General features: G+C 40.3%; 1 protein-coding gene across 1 annotated transcript in view; it reads right to left on the reverse strand.

Moving 5' to 3' along the window:
* Window positions 1–17,601, reverse strand: part of MICU1 (mitochondrial calcium uptake 1) — a 230,077-nt gene that overhangs the window by 18,200 nt on the left and 194,276 nt on the right. The window contains 1 exon segment of the mRNA XM_078150834.1: window positions 9,230–9,338. Within this exon segment, the coding sequence (XP_078006960.1) occupies window positions 9,230–9,338 (109 nt within the window).

The raw sequence follows: 17,601 nt of genomic DNA on the forward strand, positions 1-17,601 counted from the left end.
ACAGTTTTGCTAGCTTATTCCTTGCCTTCCTTTCACCACACACACTTTCTCCCCCTTTCCATATCAGACAATACTGGTATGAGGTAGAAGAAATGATTATGAAGGGATTTCAAGACAGACAGTCTTATGGACCAAAATTTCCAAGTCTAATAAGGACACCAATGACTCATTTCTATACTGGCTTAAAGTTTCCAAAATGCTTTCACTGTCACAACACTGTGAGGTAGGTGGCACAAGGATTTTCATCTGCATTTTAAAAATGAGTAAACTGAGGCTTAGAGAGATTGAGAGCTCCCCATGAACACAGATTTAGTAAATGTCAGAGGTACCATTAAAAGTCAGGTCTTACGGACTCCAAGTCTAGAACTCTATTTACTACTGGGAGATATAACATGAAATGTACTATCTTTGTCTACAAGAGGAGATGATTTGACCCACAGAATAACTGAATCACTGGTAAAAGGTGCTTTATAATGGTTTTAATAATTTTACCTGGCAGGCCTATATTTTCCCATGTGGAAAAGAAGCCTCCTGAGTGACGGAGGATTGAGGAATCTAGTTTCAACTCAAATGTTTCCAACTTTCCATCAGAGCAAACCATCAGGGAAGGAGTTATGCACAATCTTCCATTACCTTCTTCAACAGACTTCTTAAACTACTCAGAAAGCCCTTGAGAGACTGTCTAATTTTGTGTGTGTGTGTGTGTGTGTGTGTGTGTGTGTGTGTGTGTGAGACAGACAGAGAGAGAGAGACAGAGAGAGAGAGAGAGAGAGAGAGAGAGAGAGAGAGAGAGAGAGAGAGAGAGAGAGAGAGAGAGAGAGAGAGAGAAAATATAGCTAAGGAAGGTACAGCTCTATGGGCTTGGATGTCAGTGACTTCAGAGAGTTTACCAATCTCCAAATGTCCTATTCCCTTGGAGCACAATGAACAATGCTAAATGCAGGGTTAGGTTCAACCTGGTGCGACATAGCCTGTCTTTAATTTAAATGTCGTTCTCTCAATGACAGAGTCTAGTGGACATGGCTTCTGCAATGTCAAAACTGATGCAATGTGACCTTGTACCAGGAATATCACTTAAATGGACACTGGAGGAAGAGAAACCCACTTAGAACAACATGCAAGGAAGAAGATTCACAAATAAGAGAGTCTATAAGGGATGGCTACAGTTTTCTAAAGGAAAACCTTTAGTGAGTATGGCAGGGAAAAAGATGCTAATTGTGTATTAGCTATTCTTCAATATGCAGACAACTATCAGCATTATCAAACATGAAAGACAAGGAAATGTATGCTAAGGCTAGTTAGGGAGAAAAGAATTAGCAAAGTTATTAGTTAGACTTTTGCTTATAGTTCTTTCCTGAAGGGTAATGATTTATTACCTTAAGGCTCTGTGCCATGTTTAAAAAGATAAAATATAACAGAAATGTCTCTAGATATTCAAACACTCATTCACGGATAGGCATTGATGACTGGCAAAGACAGACTATTTTAGGTCTAACAGTAAATTATGTTAACAGAAGTGTCAGCAATATCCAGTACCTCGACATTAATTATTTTTATGATTAATTATTCTAAATCTTATTCCCTACTATTGCAATCGTTCCAATGAGGCTTTTTTAGTCTGATATATAGTCTGATTTCTGATTATCCAAACACAGGTTTTCTACTCAATGGAACAGCAGCAGCAGCAGCAGCAGCAGCAGCTTGCTGACTTCTCTCTGCCAGACAGCTTGTACTTGGGCTGCTTCCTTCACAGAGCCAGAGCTGGAGACTTAAAGATCACCTCTACAATCCAACTCCTCTTCCTCCATTTCACTGATGAAGGAAGTGATGCACTGAGAAGCTAAACAACTTGTCCAGGGTCACGGCTAATTAATGACAACCAAGCTGGGAGCAAGGCCTTGGTCTCAGGCCTCCCAGTCCAGTCCTACCACTCTGGATGCCATCCCCAAGTGCACAGAATGCATCTCCAAATCCATCGTAAATTACTTTTGCTTGCGATTCTCCATGCTTCCGTTCCTCTCAGTCAAAACGAATAATCCAGGGTTGATGTACATAATGGCAGAAGAAATTGCAAGTAAGGGAAGAGAGGCAGTTAGGTGGCACAGCAGATAGGGTGCTGGGCCTGGAGTTGGGAACATCTGAATTCAAATCCTGCCTCAAAAACTTACTAGCTATTTAATCTAAGCAAGTCACTTAGCCTCTGTTTGCCTTAGTTTCCTCAACTGTAAAATGGAGATAATAACAGCATCTACCTCCCAGGGCTGTTGTGAGAATCAAAGGAGACAATATTTATAAAGTGCTTGGCACATGGTAGGTGCTAAATAAATGTGAGCTATAATAATAACAATAATAATTATTATCATTATTGATAAGGAGTGAGGTAGATGGTAGGGCTAATCCAGGGGTGGGGAACCTGTGGCCTCAAGGCTTTCTAGGTCCTTGGGTGCAGCCTTTTGACTGAGCCCAAGTTTCATAGAACAAATCCTTTTATTAAGGGGATTTATTATGTGAAGTTCAGATTCAATCAAAGCACTGCACTTGAGGACTTAGAGGGCCACATGTGGCCTCGAGGCTGCAGGTTCCCCCTGAATCATTGACTCAGTGCATATGTATGCATCTAGAAAGAACAAAATAAGTAGGCAAACCTCATTTTCATTTCATGGACTGCAGTGCCAAAGGCAGTTTATGAGACTTGCTCTTTTCTAGGCCGCTGATTGCCTACATTAGCAAGAATACATAAGAGTAGGCTGAATTGACACGTGTACCCCAGGAACTACCCCAAGATCACTGCCTGGTCATCAGTCAGTTACACCCTTGGTTCATTGGCCTGCAATTCTCACTAACACTCCCAGTCCTTTCATCTATACCCTAAAATTTGACAAAGGCAGTAATTCAGCCTATTGTTCTTTTAAATTAATTTTCTTCTTCTGTTTGGACCATGAAAGCTATGTCAAGATATTACCTATGTCATAGGTTTTTGCCATAAGGAAAATGAATCATAAAGCACTATGTAAATGTGAACTACTTTTTAATAAAGACAAATATTAAAATCTAATTGGCAACTACATGATGGCTTCTGTATTCTAGCCTTTTAAACTTGTTGGGGCTGTTAGCCTTGCTTTGCAGTAGCATGGCCAAGCTTTGGAGCTAGTCTGGAGAAGTGAATGTGTGGCATTTTCACAGGTTCAGGGTTCTTTACATCATGTCAGCAACTTCCCCATGATAGCTTTAGCATATTGTCACTGGATTCTGAAAAAGTCACAGGAACTGTTTTCTTAGCTTAAAAAAACAACAAAAACTGCTATTTTAAAACAGTGATGTATATTTCAAAAGAAAACTGGCTGGGCTTTTTACTTGCCAATTGTTTAATATATTTCTTGGTAATTTACTTGGTAAATTACTTGGTAATTTAGGATATTTAAAAAGTGGTATTATATATTTCTGGATACTTTAAAAATCCCATTTTCCGCTATCTTTCAGTGTTACTCACAGATTTATAAGCTGGAATGGACCTTAAAGATCAGCCAGTATGCCTTGCATGTATTTTTTGAAACAAATGAAGAATCTGTGGGTCATATAGGCTACAGTGATCTATAAGCATAGCTTGTTTTATTGAGCTTCACAGATATTGCATGTTTGTTGTTTTAAAAAACAAACTGAAGGTCTGTGGCAACCTTGGGTCAAGCAAGCCTACTGGTGCCATTTTTCCAATAGCATGTGCTCACATTGTGTATCTGTGTCACATTTTGGTAATTCTCACCATATTTCAAACCTTTTCATTATTATTATATCTATGATTTGTGATCAGTGACCTTGGATGTCACTACTATAACTGTTTTGGGGTGCCCACATGAGAAGGTCAACTTAATTGATAAATGCCGCGTGTGTTCTGACTATTCCACTGACCAGCTGTTCCCTGTCTTTCTCTTTCTCCCCATTTCCAGATACAGCAATACTGAAATTAGGCCAATTAATAACCTTACAATAGCCTCTAAATGTGCAAATGTAATGAAGAGTCAATCAATGTGTAAAACTTCCTTGTTGCCTTATTTTATGAAATTGCCACTGCCACCCCTGATCAGGCAGCAACTATCAACACTGAGGCAAGACTCAGCAAAAAAGATAAAGGCTCAGAAAAACTCCCTGAAAGCTCAGATAATGGTTAGCATTTTTTAGCAATAAATTATTTTAAAATTAAGTTACAGTCATTATTTTTTAGACACAATACTAACAGACTACAGTATAGTGTAAACATAATTTTTACACGTGCCGGGAAATAAAAACAAATTCATGTGACTCGTTTTATTGAGATATCTGCTTTATTGTGGTGGTCTAAAACTGAACCCGAGATATCTGTGAGATACACCTACTGCGAATTAGGAGACGAGCTTGGACTGGAGCCCTTGGGTTCCTGACTCCTTATCAGGATAGTGCTGCTATCCACTGCTACAGGGATGCTGGACATCTCGTGTTGAGGCCATATTTAGTATTTAACTTCAGGCACCGAAGATGGGGAATTTAAAACCCTGCTTTGTGTGACTTCCATTATATGAACTTTTCCACAGCTCTGCTTGGTCAAAACGTGAGGCTGCTGCTGTTCGGGGTGACAGGAGATGCTATTTTTTCAATCTGCCAGCAGGGGATGATCAAAGGTAGCAAGAGTTTCCTTTGCCTTTGTCTCTAGCCCTTTGGTTCGATGGGGAACCTTTGGCAATCTCAGACATTTTAAAAGATTATAATGCCTGGGAACTTTTTGGCATTAAGGAAACATGAACTGCCTGGTGAAAGATGTTTGGCAATGTAGGATGGGAGAATCCTGTGAATTCAGGCCATTTTGTGGAGTCTAGCACAGTTTCAGAGGGCATTCCTATACAGATAGCATCCTAAGGAGAAAAAAAAAGGGGGGGGGAGGAGACCTACTATTTGGTAATTAGACATTTTCCATCACTTTCAATGTACCAGACATTCCTCTACATGACCAGAGGTGGGGTGCATGCATGCATGCACTCACGCTCTTCTGCTGTTGTGATATTCTTCATGCTACCTCCTGGAGGCTTCTGTTGTTGAAGCCTCTCACCTGCAGGCATCTCTGCTAAGCTAAAGGCACGATGCGCTGGCCCACAGTGTCAAACGGGAAGAGTCAGCTCAGTCATAGGATGTGGGCTGCGGAACCGGTCTAGGCTGACTGGCTAAGTCAAAGGTGCTCCGAGCACTAGGGAGATCAGAGGTTAACTGATTCTGAATGATGTGTAGTGAAGGGGACTGCAGACCTGCGTCAGAGCCATACTAGCTCCACTATCAGGAAGTTCTTTCACTCAAAGGTCAGGGGAAGAATATCAGGTAAAAATCTAAGTGCTTTTTGGGTGACTTTGAGGATTATCAATTATCTGGTTTTCTGGTCTTGGCTTTCAGAGAGTGGAAGTGATTTGCCTAGGGTCCCACAGAGAATAAGTGAGAGAAATGAGATTTGAACCCAGAGCCTTGAATTGCTGCCAAATCCAGCTGTCTTTCCACTGTACCATCTAAAAAAACCCTCCATGCCTTTATCATTGGCTTTTGCATGCTCTGTTTGATCTTACTTCTCCTAACTTCCTATCAGAACTTTTTGTCTTTAGTCATTAGAAATTCAGCCTGGATGGGTGGGGTTCTGGGCATGGAGTATAAGGGGAAAAGGGTGTCATATAACTAGACAGAGCACCCAGACTTCTCTAACAGGCAGTAGAAAGGGAACAAGGCCCAGAGGCCTCCAATCCTGTGCATCACTGAAGGGAATTTGTCTTCTGAGCTGAATATAGTTGGATTCTATGTCTATCTGGTCCTGTGAGGCCAAACCTGGATGGAGCCTGGACCTCCTCACACCAGTAGGGAGGGAGAAAGGGAGCTTCTATTGCTCACCAGAAGCTGGACAGCTAATGGTTCACTCTAAGGAAGAAGATGAGGTTCAAAAAGGAGCCCCAAATCTTCAGAGAGGGGGAGAAGAGGGTGCAGCAGTTTTCACATGTTGTGGCTACAGTCAGTATCAGCCAAACTATTATGCCTGGGCTGCATGTTCCCTGATGATGTCCTCATAGCAGAGATGTATCCTGGGATCTAATCCATCTTAACTTGACAAAGGTAGGTACAGAAAGAAGGAATCAAAAAGACTCTGGTATATTCCTGAGGGAGATAAATCCACATTAGTTACAGACAGAGCCTGTGGCTGCAATCATCCCCAAAAGCTTCAAGATTCTGTTCCTCATGGACAAGTCTCTATGTCTTATCCTACTGGTACACAGACAAGAGGGTTTTATCCAGGAGGCAAATGGAAAGGTACTCTTGAAGTTGCCTGGGTAGAGACTTTTCTGACAGCATGAGAGCATAAGGAACATACTGCAAGACATAAAGAGAAGGAAATGGAGAGTGTATCTTTACTGTAATATGACTGCTCTGCTCCTCAAAGCATTTCCCTTTATCCCTCTCTAGTGGGCTAGTCAGTCAATAAGTACTTGAAAGTTGCCAACTTGTATTTTCATTTGGGGTAGGATGGAAGAAGCCATGTGAATGAGGGGCTACAGCAGACAAAATGGGGCAAGAATTGACATGGGGCACGTACAAGAAAAGAGAACAACTTCTTTAGAGTGGGCAATGTGCCTCAGAAGAAAAATGCTAGTCTCAGTCTCAAGCTGGAGTGATATCTAAGTACTTTCTACATCTTGTCCCCTGTCCCCATGATCTGGGAGCCAAGACTTGAAAATATCCCTACATCTACTACAGTTAAGATCAGTTAAGATCACTAGCAAAATTCTCCACTGTTCTATCATTGCCTGATGAGTGCACCTGAGCTCTCCAATTGTCCAGGTAACCAAGAAGGGCTGTGTGAGGACTGGCTGCATTAGCTAAGATACAGAGTGATTTGACATACCAACAATCTTTTCCAGTAACCAAGAGTAAACCCAGCTGGATGTGCAGAAAATCTGCAACTCTGAAGCCAAGTAAGCTCATACCAGCTTTGAAGTAGATCCTGAGCCATCTGGTGGTTTATGGACTTCTCTTAAAAGAGAAGTTCTTATCTTAAGAGACTCTCCTAACTATTGTTTATGGAGCTCTCCGATACATCCTGGTTTGTGGAGACATCATCTTACAGTCTCTGCTCGTGCCTTGAGCTATGGACTGCTTATCACCAAGAATGCATTCTGATTTGTATATCAAAGGGCTACAGCTCCTGGAATTCCTCTTGGGAATTCCCCTAACTCATTCCTCTTTAAGATTTCCTACCTTTTCTTCCCTTTTCCCTGCCTTTCTTTGTTTGAAAATATACAAACTCTCCCCATTTATTACTTAGGGGGCTGCTCAGCATAGGCTGGGTAGTTGCCATCCACACGTTTTTCTTCCCTACTTAATAAAAATCATCTTTAATTTCACAGGCATTATCTTCCTCTGGTTTTCCTCCCTTTAGGGAAAAACGGGATTTAGATCTTGAGAACTGGCCTCTGTATTCTCTGGGTATCTTTCCCTTTTGGAGGAAAAAGAGAACTAAATTCCCTAAATAGAGCATCTGCCTCAGTTTACATGGGCAAAACAGTTGAAAACAGAAGCTCAAAGTTAGAACATCTTTCAGGAGACTAGTCTACAGAACAATGTCACTGAGTTCCACACCAATGCTAATACTATAAAAGGAATGGCTACTCCAACTTCTGCAGAAGTGAGGATGGAACTTCACAGACAGATCGTTTTCTGATACCCACCCTCCCACTCTCAAACAACTTAACCTGTAAAATTAAATGAGGTAATATTTCTAAAGCACTTAGCACAATGTCTAGAAAACAGGGCTTAATAAATGCTTATTTCCTTCCTTCCTGTTCTGTGTTCCTTCCTTTCAGGTGCCTATTTTCTGCTAATCTGAAAAACTTATCCTTTTTAATGCATTTGCTGGATGCTAATGGGTCAGAAACACAAACAAGTTCCCACCTCTCCTGTGCTCTGTTCACTTGACATTGCTTAATATAAAACGCAGTGTTTCAGGCAGTTCTTGTAATCTCTGCCTGCTCATTCAAGCCATTTCGGCTTGCCTTCAAACAGAAGGTAACAATCAAGGTCCAGTACATGTGCAGATTGCATCTTATGGTCAGCATCTTTAAGATCTTATAAAATTACACCATTTCAGAATTGGAAGGGATCATGTCTCAGAGGCTCTCTCTAGTCCATTCTGCACCTACTCAAGACTCCTTCACTACTTCCCCTGAAAGCACATTCCACTTGCAAGTACCTCTGTTGGGAAGTTTTTGCTTATATCAAACTTGTCTCCTTTTCCACAGCTTCCACCCTGTGTTCCTGGTTCTGACCTTTGTGGTCAAGCAGAATACGTCTGAACGGCCCTTCTGAGACATGTGTTTCCCCAAATCACTGGGCTATGCAAAATGGCACAATTAAAAAAAAACCCAAAGAGCTTATGTAAAAATGGAGGTAGGGGTACAATGCTCAAAAACTTTACCAAGACACATGAAAAGCAGGAACCTAATAAAATGGCAGCAGTTTTATACCTGTTAGATGGCTAAGAAAGATGCAAATACTACAATAAATAGTGGCCCCCTTTGTGGCCTCAGGCTGCTGCTGAGCCTGTGGCCTAGGGCTGCAGGAACAAGTTGGGCCGCCCACAAAATAAAGGTTTCAGGCCATGGCAGAAAGGGGTAGGGATGGTATGGACCAGGGATGGTATGGACCAGCCTTCCTTAGCCCACAGCTCCTACTGTACCAGAAGACTGAATACGGCACTTTACTCTGACAAAGACAGAAAGGTTGAAGCTTATGAGTTACTGTACAATATGTAGTATAAATATTATTAGTTCCATTTTTTACACGAGGTAATGAAGGCTCAGAGAGATAGATGGATTTGTCCAAAGTCACACAAATTCACACATTTCAAATTCAGAGTCCTACTTTCCACCATACTGCATCAGTAAACATAAAGGAACAATAAAAAACTGTGCATATACCTGATGACACAAGTCACTATACAGTAGTAGAGGTGAGGACTGTCCCACCAGGATTCTTAGCAAAGAGCCATGTTTGCTAAACTGGGTTCTCTCGTGTCAAAGGTAAGATCTGGATGATGACAATGAGATTCTCTACTTGGGAGCAAGTTCAAATAACATCCACACTGTGGGGAGCAGTGGGCCCCAAGGAAGCCATAAGCTTAACATTCACCTTTCATGCTATACTCCAGGTCGTCTAACTCAGCTCCAAGGATTACCTTTGTCCAGGGATGCTCCTGCCATGTGGTAAAAGCTCAGGGCAGTGTCCACATCATTAATATTCTTCAGGAAAGTAAAGAAGTTTTCCACCTCTTCAAATGTCAGGCCCTGAAAAAGAAGAGGACATGGTTCTGTCACAAAAATACTGCCAAAATGCATTAACGTAGGCAGAGCTTTATGTCCAGGCTCAGAACAAGGATCGTGTGAAGGAATGTCCGATTCGGACATCAATGGAAAAAAAGCCAACATTCTACTTGTGGCAAAAGGCACGCCAAATCCTGGCTTAACTTAAATATTCTCCTTCATACACTTCTTCCACACAGACGCCCTAAGAGAAAATACTTCAAGAATCACCAGAGTCTGAGCAAAACCAAACACAAGGCAGTTGTGCACTGTTCCAAAATAAAAGCTACACAACCAATCTGTCAACTCCATTCTTATGAAGGCTTACTGTCTGAAGAAACTCTTCAAACTGGCTAGAGGCTTGATAATCTTAAATCTTATTTTTTGTGCATTGTTTTTAAAAAAAATTAGTTAATTTTTAGTTTTCAACATTCGTTTTTATAAGATTTTTAGTTCTAAATTCTCCCCCCTCCCCAAGATGGCATGCAATCTGATATAGGCTATACATGTATGATCATATTAAACATATTTCCACATTAGTCATGTCAAGGAAGAAGAATCAGAATAAAAGGGAAAAGCCTTGAGAAAGAGAAAACAAAAAACAACAAAAGAAAGAGCAAATAGTATGCTTCGATCTGCATTCAGACTCCATAGCTCTTTCTCTGGATGTAGATAGCATTTTCCATCAGGAGTCTTTTGGAATTGTCTTACACCATCTGAGCTGAGAAGAGCTCAGTCTATCAAAGTCAGTCATCTTGTGTATTGTTTAGAGCAAGAGCTGACACACAAATGAAAACTACAAGATGATCTGACTTTAGGAAGTGAGGAATACTTTCTAATACCTTAAGGTTTGTTTCCTGTGATGGGAACCAAGATAAGAGTCTAGGAATTACCTAAATCAGCATCAGAAAAGTTCAAACTTCCAAAGGGGCTCCACTCCAGCAAGGCAAGACCTATTATGACATCAGGGTCCCCTGAGGCACCTTGAGGCTGTTAAAAGATGCTGGATTTGACTTAGCCTTGTTCTACCTTTCTACCTGAACTGAAGAGAACACTAACTGAAATCAGGATGTGAGGAATGGCTTTCTCCTTTAACAGAGATATCAACGTTCCAGCCAAACTGGCTTACCTGCTCTTTCCCATATGTTATATTCTATCTGCTGTCCTCCATGCCTGGAATGCTCTCTCTTTTAAAAAAATTTATTTTTTTGGTTCCATTTTAAATTCCAAAACATCTCCCTCCCTCCCTCTCTACCTTGCACTAGAGAAGGCTGCAATTTAACACATACACACACACACACACACACGTATACACATATATGTATATGTATGTGTGTCTCTGTGTGTGTGTGTGTGTATATTTGTACACACACACACACCATATACACAGACAGCTGTAAAACCAAACTATGTACACTTCAATTTATCAGTAAGCTCCTTGAGGGCAAGGGTTATTTTCATTTTTGTGTCTGTACATCCAGGGTCTAGAACAAAACATGCTATGTAGCAGATGCTTAAGAAATGTTTATTGAATTGAACTGGGACGAGTCTGAAATAAAATATACTTAAAGGAACTCTTCTGCTGTCCTTAAAATTAGGTCACGGCATTGCTTTAGCACCCTAGAGCAACCTCTGCCTACTCTCTAGATTGCTGAGTCCCTACCCTGGACCACCATTCCATGCTCCCTCTCTGGACTTCCCTTCCTCCTCAGGAGGTCCCCTGCCCCCATGAAGGTGTCCCCTGTCCCTGGCTTTCCAGTTCCCCTCTAAGTGCTGTCTTACTCACTAGAGTGTAAGCTCTTTTAAGGCAAGGACGATCTTGTCTGCTTGCATCTGTATCCTCAGAGCTTAGAGAAGCACCTGGCCCACCATAAAAATTCTGTTTATCTATGAATGAATGAATAAGTGAAAAAGCATTTATTAAGCAATGACTCTGCCAAGCCCTGTGCTAAGTGCTGGGGACACGGCTCCTATTCTTAAGGTGCTCACAGTAAAACGGGGGTGACATGATACAAAGAGGAGGTTTCAGCTGCAGGTCAGAGGGAAAGGTCTCATAGTGCTTAGGGTGCAGCGGCAAAGCATGCAATAGATGACGTCTCTTCTTTTATGTCATTCCCACATTTGAATCATTTGACAGTGCCACAGATGTGGTCAGGAGAATTTCTTCTTGGTCTTCAGCAGCCATGGCTGAAGGTCCCAGCAGCAGTTGTGAGGAGACAAATGTCCATCTGTCTCTCCATCTATCATTCCCATTGATCAATGAAGCTGTGAGGTGAACTGAGATTACTTGTGTGGGATGCCACCTATTCCTCTGTAAAAGATTCCTGCCTCATTCCTCCTTTCCTATTTTAGGGTCATAGAATTTTATCACTTTAAGGAAGGACACTTTTGAGATCATGTAGTCCAGGCTTCTTTCTTTATGTATGGGGGAGCTTAGACTCAGAGAGGTTAAATAACTTGCCCGAAGTCACACAGCTATTTATGAGCAGAGCCAGGAATATAAACTGGTCCTTTTTTTCCTGGCACAATACTTCTTCCCATTACACTGCCCCAGTGCTTGACAACATGAGTAAGCAGGCTTAGCATCTGAGACCCAAGAGAGCAAATAAATCTCTGTCTAGGATGGAATCCCTTGGAAGGCAATCAGATGTTTTGCTTGGTGCTTTGTGTGATGGGCTGCACTCGTCATCCTTTTCCCACAGCCCAACAGGAAGAAGCAGCTTGCTGCCTATGGAAAATCATCTTATACTGGTTTAAAAATCTTTTGCTCTGCTTAGACCATAAAGACTTGAAATCGTGAAATCTTAAAACCTAGTTCCACCATTTATTAGCACTATGATCCTGGGTCAGGCTACTTTCTCTCTGAGCTATCAATTTAGCTGATACTTTAACTCATATTTCATAGGGCTATTGTGATGATTAAATAAAATAAGGAACATAAAGCATCATAGAAACATAAGGTATTACTGTTATTTAGAGGCTTTACAAAGAGCTAACTTTCACGTAAAGGGCAGGGAAAACATATCCAAAGAAGGCTAGGCTACTGTATTCTATATATTAGGAGATTATTACAGCGTTGATAAAATATCTGAAAAGGATTCCAGAAAGACTAATGATAAAGAAAACAAAAAGAAACAGAAGGAATCACCTCAATCCAGTCCAAAACTGCACAAAAAGATGGCCAGGAGGGGATGCAGGCATGTAGAGGGACTGTACCAGGGAAGTCAGTGTGAGCTCAGTAAGCAGGCCAGAAGCTGGCAGGGGTGGGAAGAAGGCCTGTGCCAGGGAAGTCAGCATGAGCTCCTGCAAATGGACCTGAAACCAGTGAATACTCTGAACAAGGGAATTAAAGCCAGGATGAGTTCTCATGATTGAGGGCCTAACGCCAGATTTGATCCCTGGCCTAACAGCAGCAGGGGACAGAACAAACTCTCTCAGGTCACTGTCCTCGGAGGACTGGGAGGCACAGTAAGAGATAGGGCCATCTCGGCATCAAGGTGCCAGTTGATGCAGCATCCCACTGAAGTCTGGGAGAGCCAGAAGGTGGGACGAAACCAACTCCTGACGGGGCACCGTGCAAGTAGAAGGTAATGATAAGAGTAACAGTAATAATGATAGCTAGCATTTATATACTGCTTTAAGGCTTGTAAAGGGCTTTATCATTCGATCATTGCAACAACCCTGTCAGGTAGGAGCTATTATTCCCATTTTACAGATGGGAAACTGAGGTTAAGGGAGGTTTAGTGGCTTGGCCAAGGTCACAGATGTAGGAAATATCTGGGACAGGATTTGAACTCAGGTCTTCTTGACTCCAAGTCCAATACTCTACCCATTCTCTAACAGAATCTATAGGAGACCACCACAAGACTAAGACAGAAGCTAGGGTAGGACTTAATACCAGCCACCATCCAGAGATGAGCAGTGCTATCTAGACTACAGAAAGGACAGAACCAAAAGAAGCCCACTTAATTCATCTAAGAGCTCTGGAGGTGAGGGCCTGAGCACAAAATTCAAACCGAGAATGGAGGTGGAAAATATGAGTAAACAGAAGAAAACACTGAGATCAGTGAAGAAATTCTATGAGTTAAGAGAAACCTAAGAGGTAAACCTAGAAAGAGAGTAAGGCTGCAATAAGTATAAGCTGAGCTTCAGAGGGGGGAAAAATGGTTTGGACACAGACTACTAGAGGGGCTAAAAGAAATGAAACAAGATAAAAAAAATTAAATTATACATAAAACTAGAGTTTGGAAAGAAAATGAAATGAAAATAAACAGCCAAGAAAAGAAAGTGTAAGACCTTACCCAAACAGTGGACTACCTATAAAACAGAATGAAGCAAACAGAACTCAACTTCATGAGACAATCAGAAGTATTAGAATAAAGTAAAATAACTGGAAAAAGCATAAAGAAAATGTAAAGCATCTACTATTTAAAAAACTGACCTGGAAAGTAGGTGAAAGAAAGATGATTTAGAAGTCATTAGACATATTGAAAGCCGTGATGAAACAAAAAATGTAGACACTACATTTTGAAAAATCATAAAGGAAAACTGTCCACATATGTTAGAAGCAAAGGGAAAAGTATAAATTAAAAAAAATGTTGATCACCTCCTGGAAGAAATCCTGAAAACTAAAAAATTGCCAGGAATGCTATAGCCAAAATCCAAAGCTTCTACATCAAAAGAAAAAATACTGCAAGCTGACAGAAAGAGTTCAAGTACCCAGAGACCACAGTCAGAGGATCCCACCAGATTTGGCAATGACTATTATAAAGGACAGTAAATCTTAGAACAGCATAATCAAAAAGGCAAAAGATAAAGAAAGGCTTATAACAAAGAATAACAGCCTACAAAACTGAGCATAATCTTATAGGGGAAAGATTGTTAACCAAGTGGAAACTTGAAATTCAAATGCAGGGGTTAAGAATAACTTAGAAAGATAAATAATTTAAGCAATTGGAAGGTGCTAAACAATAATGAAGTTCTGATATTCTAAAAGGGGGAAGAGAGCCAAGGGTCCCTTCAGAATCTTAATATCTTCAAGGGCCACAGAAGAAGTTAAATATGGATCTGGTTTTCTTCCGTATGGTTAGTTTTATGAGAGGGAAAACAAGAGAGGGAAAAAGGAATGTAACTGGGAAGAAATGTGGAAGAAGGGGAAAGGAGCAAGAATATCATGGTCTCCCTCTTTCTGAACCAGATTTAAGGAGAGCTGAATATATAAATATAGAGTTTGGTATAGAAAAACATTATACTTCACAGTGATACAGGCAGGGATAATGCAAGGGGAAAGTAGGGTATAAGGAGAAAAGATTTAAGGAAGGAACAGTCATAAGCAATGCAAATTTCAACTTGGGATAGGGGAAGGGAGGGTTGATCATGAAGGGAATATTAAAAAGAGAAAGAAAATGTAAGAACCAGATCTAAGGGTCAAGACTTGGTGAAGAGAGGAGGGGCAGAGAAGGAAGAACAGATCAGTTCAACTGTAGATTACTCCTAGTGCTTATCTGATTCCTTCTCTTTCTCTACCCCCTTTTTTGTAAAGGGTGTCCTCAATATTCTCTGCATTTAACTTCTGTGACTTTAAGCATTTGTGTGATTTTCTTCATAACCTCTTTCACTTTCATGTTGGTAACTGAGCACATTCATTGCTGTGTGCAGTAGAAAAAAAAAAAGAGGCGCGATGCACAAATTTATGTCCACAAAAAGGAGGAAAGTATTTGTAAAAGTGTTCATGAATCTGCTCCAGAAAATGCTAAAGTAACCTCCCAAAGGGACAATGAAGGAATTGAAAAAATGGAAAAGGGGCTAAGTTTGTGGATAAATGAGCTGATGGTCACCCCTGATTTCATGCCAGTGCTCACCTGAGTGAGCGTCGCACCTCCTCATGTCACCAGGCTCCTGGTGTGGCACATCTGGGAACAGTTCAACCACAGAGCCAAAAGGAAGAGTAGAGATAGCAGGTTGCCCTTTTCCCTTTTTTACCTAGGGGTTGTTCTGACATAGCTGACCCTGCCCCTCCATTCCATCTGGTGCTGCCTCTCCTCTCCCCTGCATTTTATGGGTTATTTCATGGTTACTGTGTTAGGAAAAGTGCATATTATCAGAATGAATGTTTTGTTATAAAGAACTGTATGGGGGGCAGCTAGGTGGCACAGTGGATAGAACACTGGCCCTGGAGTCAGGAGGACCTGTGTTCAAATCCAGCCTCAGACCAAACACTTGACACTTACTAACTGTGTGACTCTGGGCAAGTCACTTAACCTCAATTGCCTTAAAAAAAAAAGAATTGTACGCAGAAAAGTCTATTTTCAACAATCTCTAGCAAAAAATTACAGTTTTTAGTGGTCATGGGAATCTAACCCCCTATGTCCCATAGATTTAATAAACCAACATTCATGTTTTTGACTTTTACACTGTTTTCTAGGAATATTACCTCCATGAAAGTTGAGGACTGACTGCATAAGCACTTGAGAGAAAAATTATAAAATTACAGGGAGACCATAACGTACTCTTTTCAGATTCAAACAAATCTAATGAAAAGACAAATAAGAAAGATATTAATGATCTGAATGGAATCTTAGAAAAGTCAGATAGATCTCTGATGATTGCTGTTGCTGCTGGTCCTTCATTCTTGAAGAAGACTGTGACATCATGGAGATGATACCATGACACATGATTACTAAATGGAAATATAAAGGAATATACATATTTTCAGCTGTGCATGGAACCTTTTACAAAAACTGACAATGTGCTGGGCATAAAATGTAAACGATTTTGCACTAAGTCACTGAAGTTAAAATTAGAAGGAAAATAGTTATCTGGGAAAAACATATTTGCAGCAAATTTCTCTAATAAAGCTCTAATACCTAAGGTCTGGCAAATGATTAAAATATATTAGAATAAAGACAATTCCTTAACAGATAAATAGTCAAAGCATATGAACAGGCAACCCTCAAAAGAAGAAAGGCAAACTATCAACACCACATGAAAAAAACTGCTCCATATTACATAAAAGAAATAGAAGTTAGAAGAACTCCAAGGTTCCATCTCATACCCATCAGATTTTCAAGAATGGTTAAGAAAAAAAAAGGAAAATGACAACTGTTGTAGGGACTGTGAGAGGATAAGCACATTAATGCAATGCTGGAGTTGTGAAGTGATTATAGTATCATAGGATCACAAATTCAGAGGACATCAAGTCCACTCCCCTCCTCTTACCTACAAGGAAACTAAGGTGCGAGTGACTTGCCCAGGGTCACACAGTGCTCCAACCATTTTGGAAAACAATTGCAAACCATGAACTATGCATTCTCTTTGACCCATCCTTACCACTTCTAAGCTTGTACCCCTCAAAGGTAAGGAAGGAACAAACATTCTGAGGAAATCTGGACATATTCTGATACGCACCCCAGGTTTGAGGAAAGCAAATTTCAAAGAGTTCAGAGGAAAGATAGATAGGATCTCATGGACTAAGGGTTAGTCAGCTCAGAACAGATGTTCAAGAATGAAATTTATGGCCAAACAAAGGATAGAGAGAATCAGACAGGTAAAAAAGACAACTGTGATTACATAAAATTAAAAAGATTTCACTTTGAACAAATCCATTAAGGCTAAGTAATCGTATCTATAGGAAAATAAATTAACAGGGAAAAATTTTTGCAGCAAGTTTCTCTGATGATGGTCTCATTCCCAAGATGCATAAAGAACTGATTCATATTTATAAGAAAATAAAAGCCACTCCCCAATTGATAAATGGTCTAAGGACATGAACAAGCAGTTCTCAAGGGAAGAAACTCAGATTACTGTCACATAGAAAAATATTCTAAGTCACTAATAATTAAAGAAATGAAAATTAAAGCAATTTTGAAGTTTCCTACATTTTACCCAATAGACTGATAAAGCACATAGAAAAAAGAAAATGACAAAATCTTGGTGGCACTGAGGAAGAACAGGCATATTGATGGAGCTGTGAATTAGTCCAACCCTTCTTGAATACAATTTGGAATTATGCACAAAAAGTTACTAGTTTATGTCCTTTGATCTATCTATACAAAGACATCAAAAAAAAAAGAGGAAAAGGTGCTATATGTACAAAAAATATTTATAGCAGCTCTTTTTGTATTGACAAAAAAGAGTTGTGGTACAAGAATATAATGGAATACTACTAATGTGTATAAGAAATGAGGAAAAAAATAGTTTTGATAAGACAGAAGACTGGTATGAACTGATACAGAGTGAAGTGAGTAGA

This window comes from Phascolarctos cinereus, unplaced genomic scaffold (genome assembly GCF_003287225.1).
Source record: "Phascolarctos cinereus isolate Bilbo 61053 unplaced genomic scaffold, phaCin_HiC Scaffold_3;HRSCAF=262, whole genome shotgun sequence".
NCBI classification, from domain to species: Eukaryota; Metazoa; Chordata; class Mammalia; order Diprotodontia; family Phascolarctidae; genus Phascolarctos; species Phascolarctos cinereus.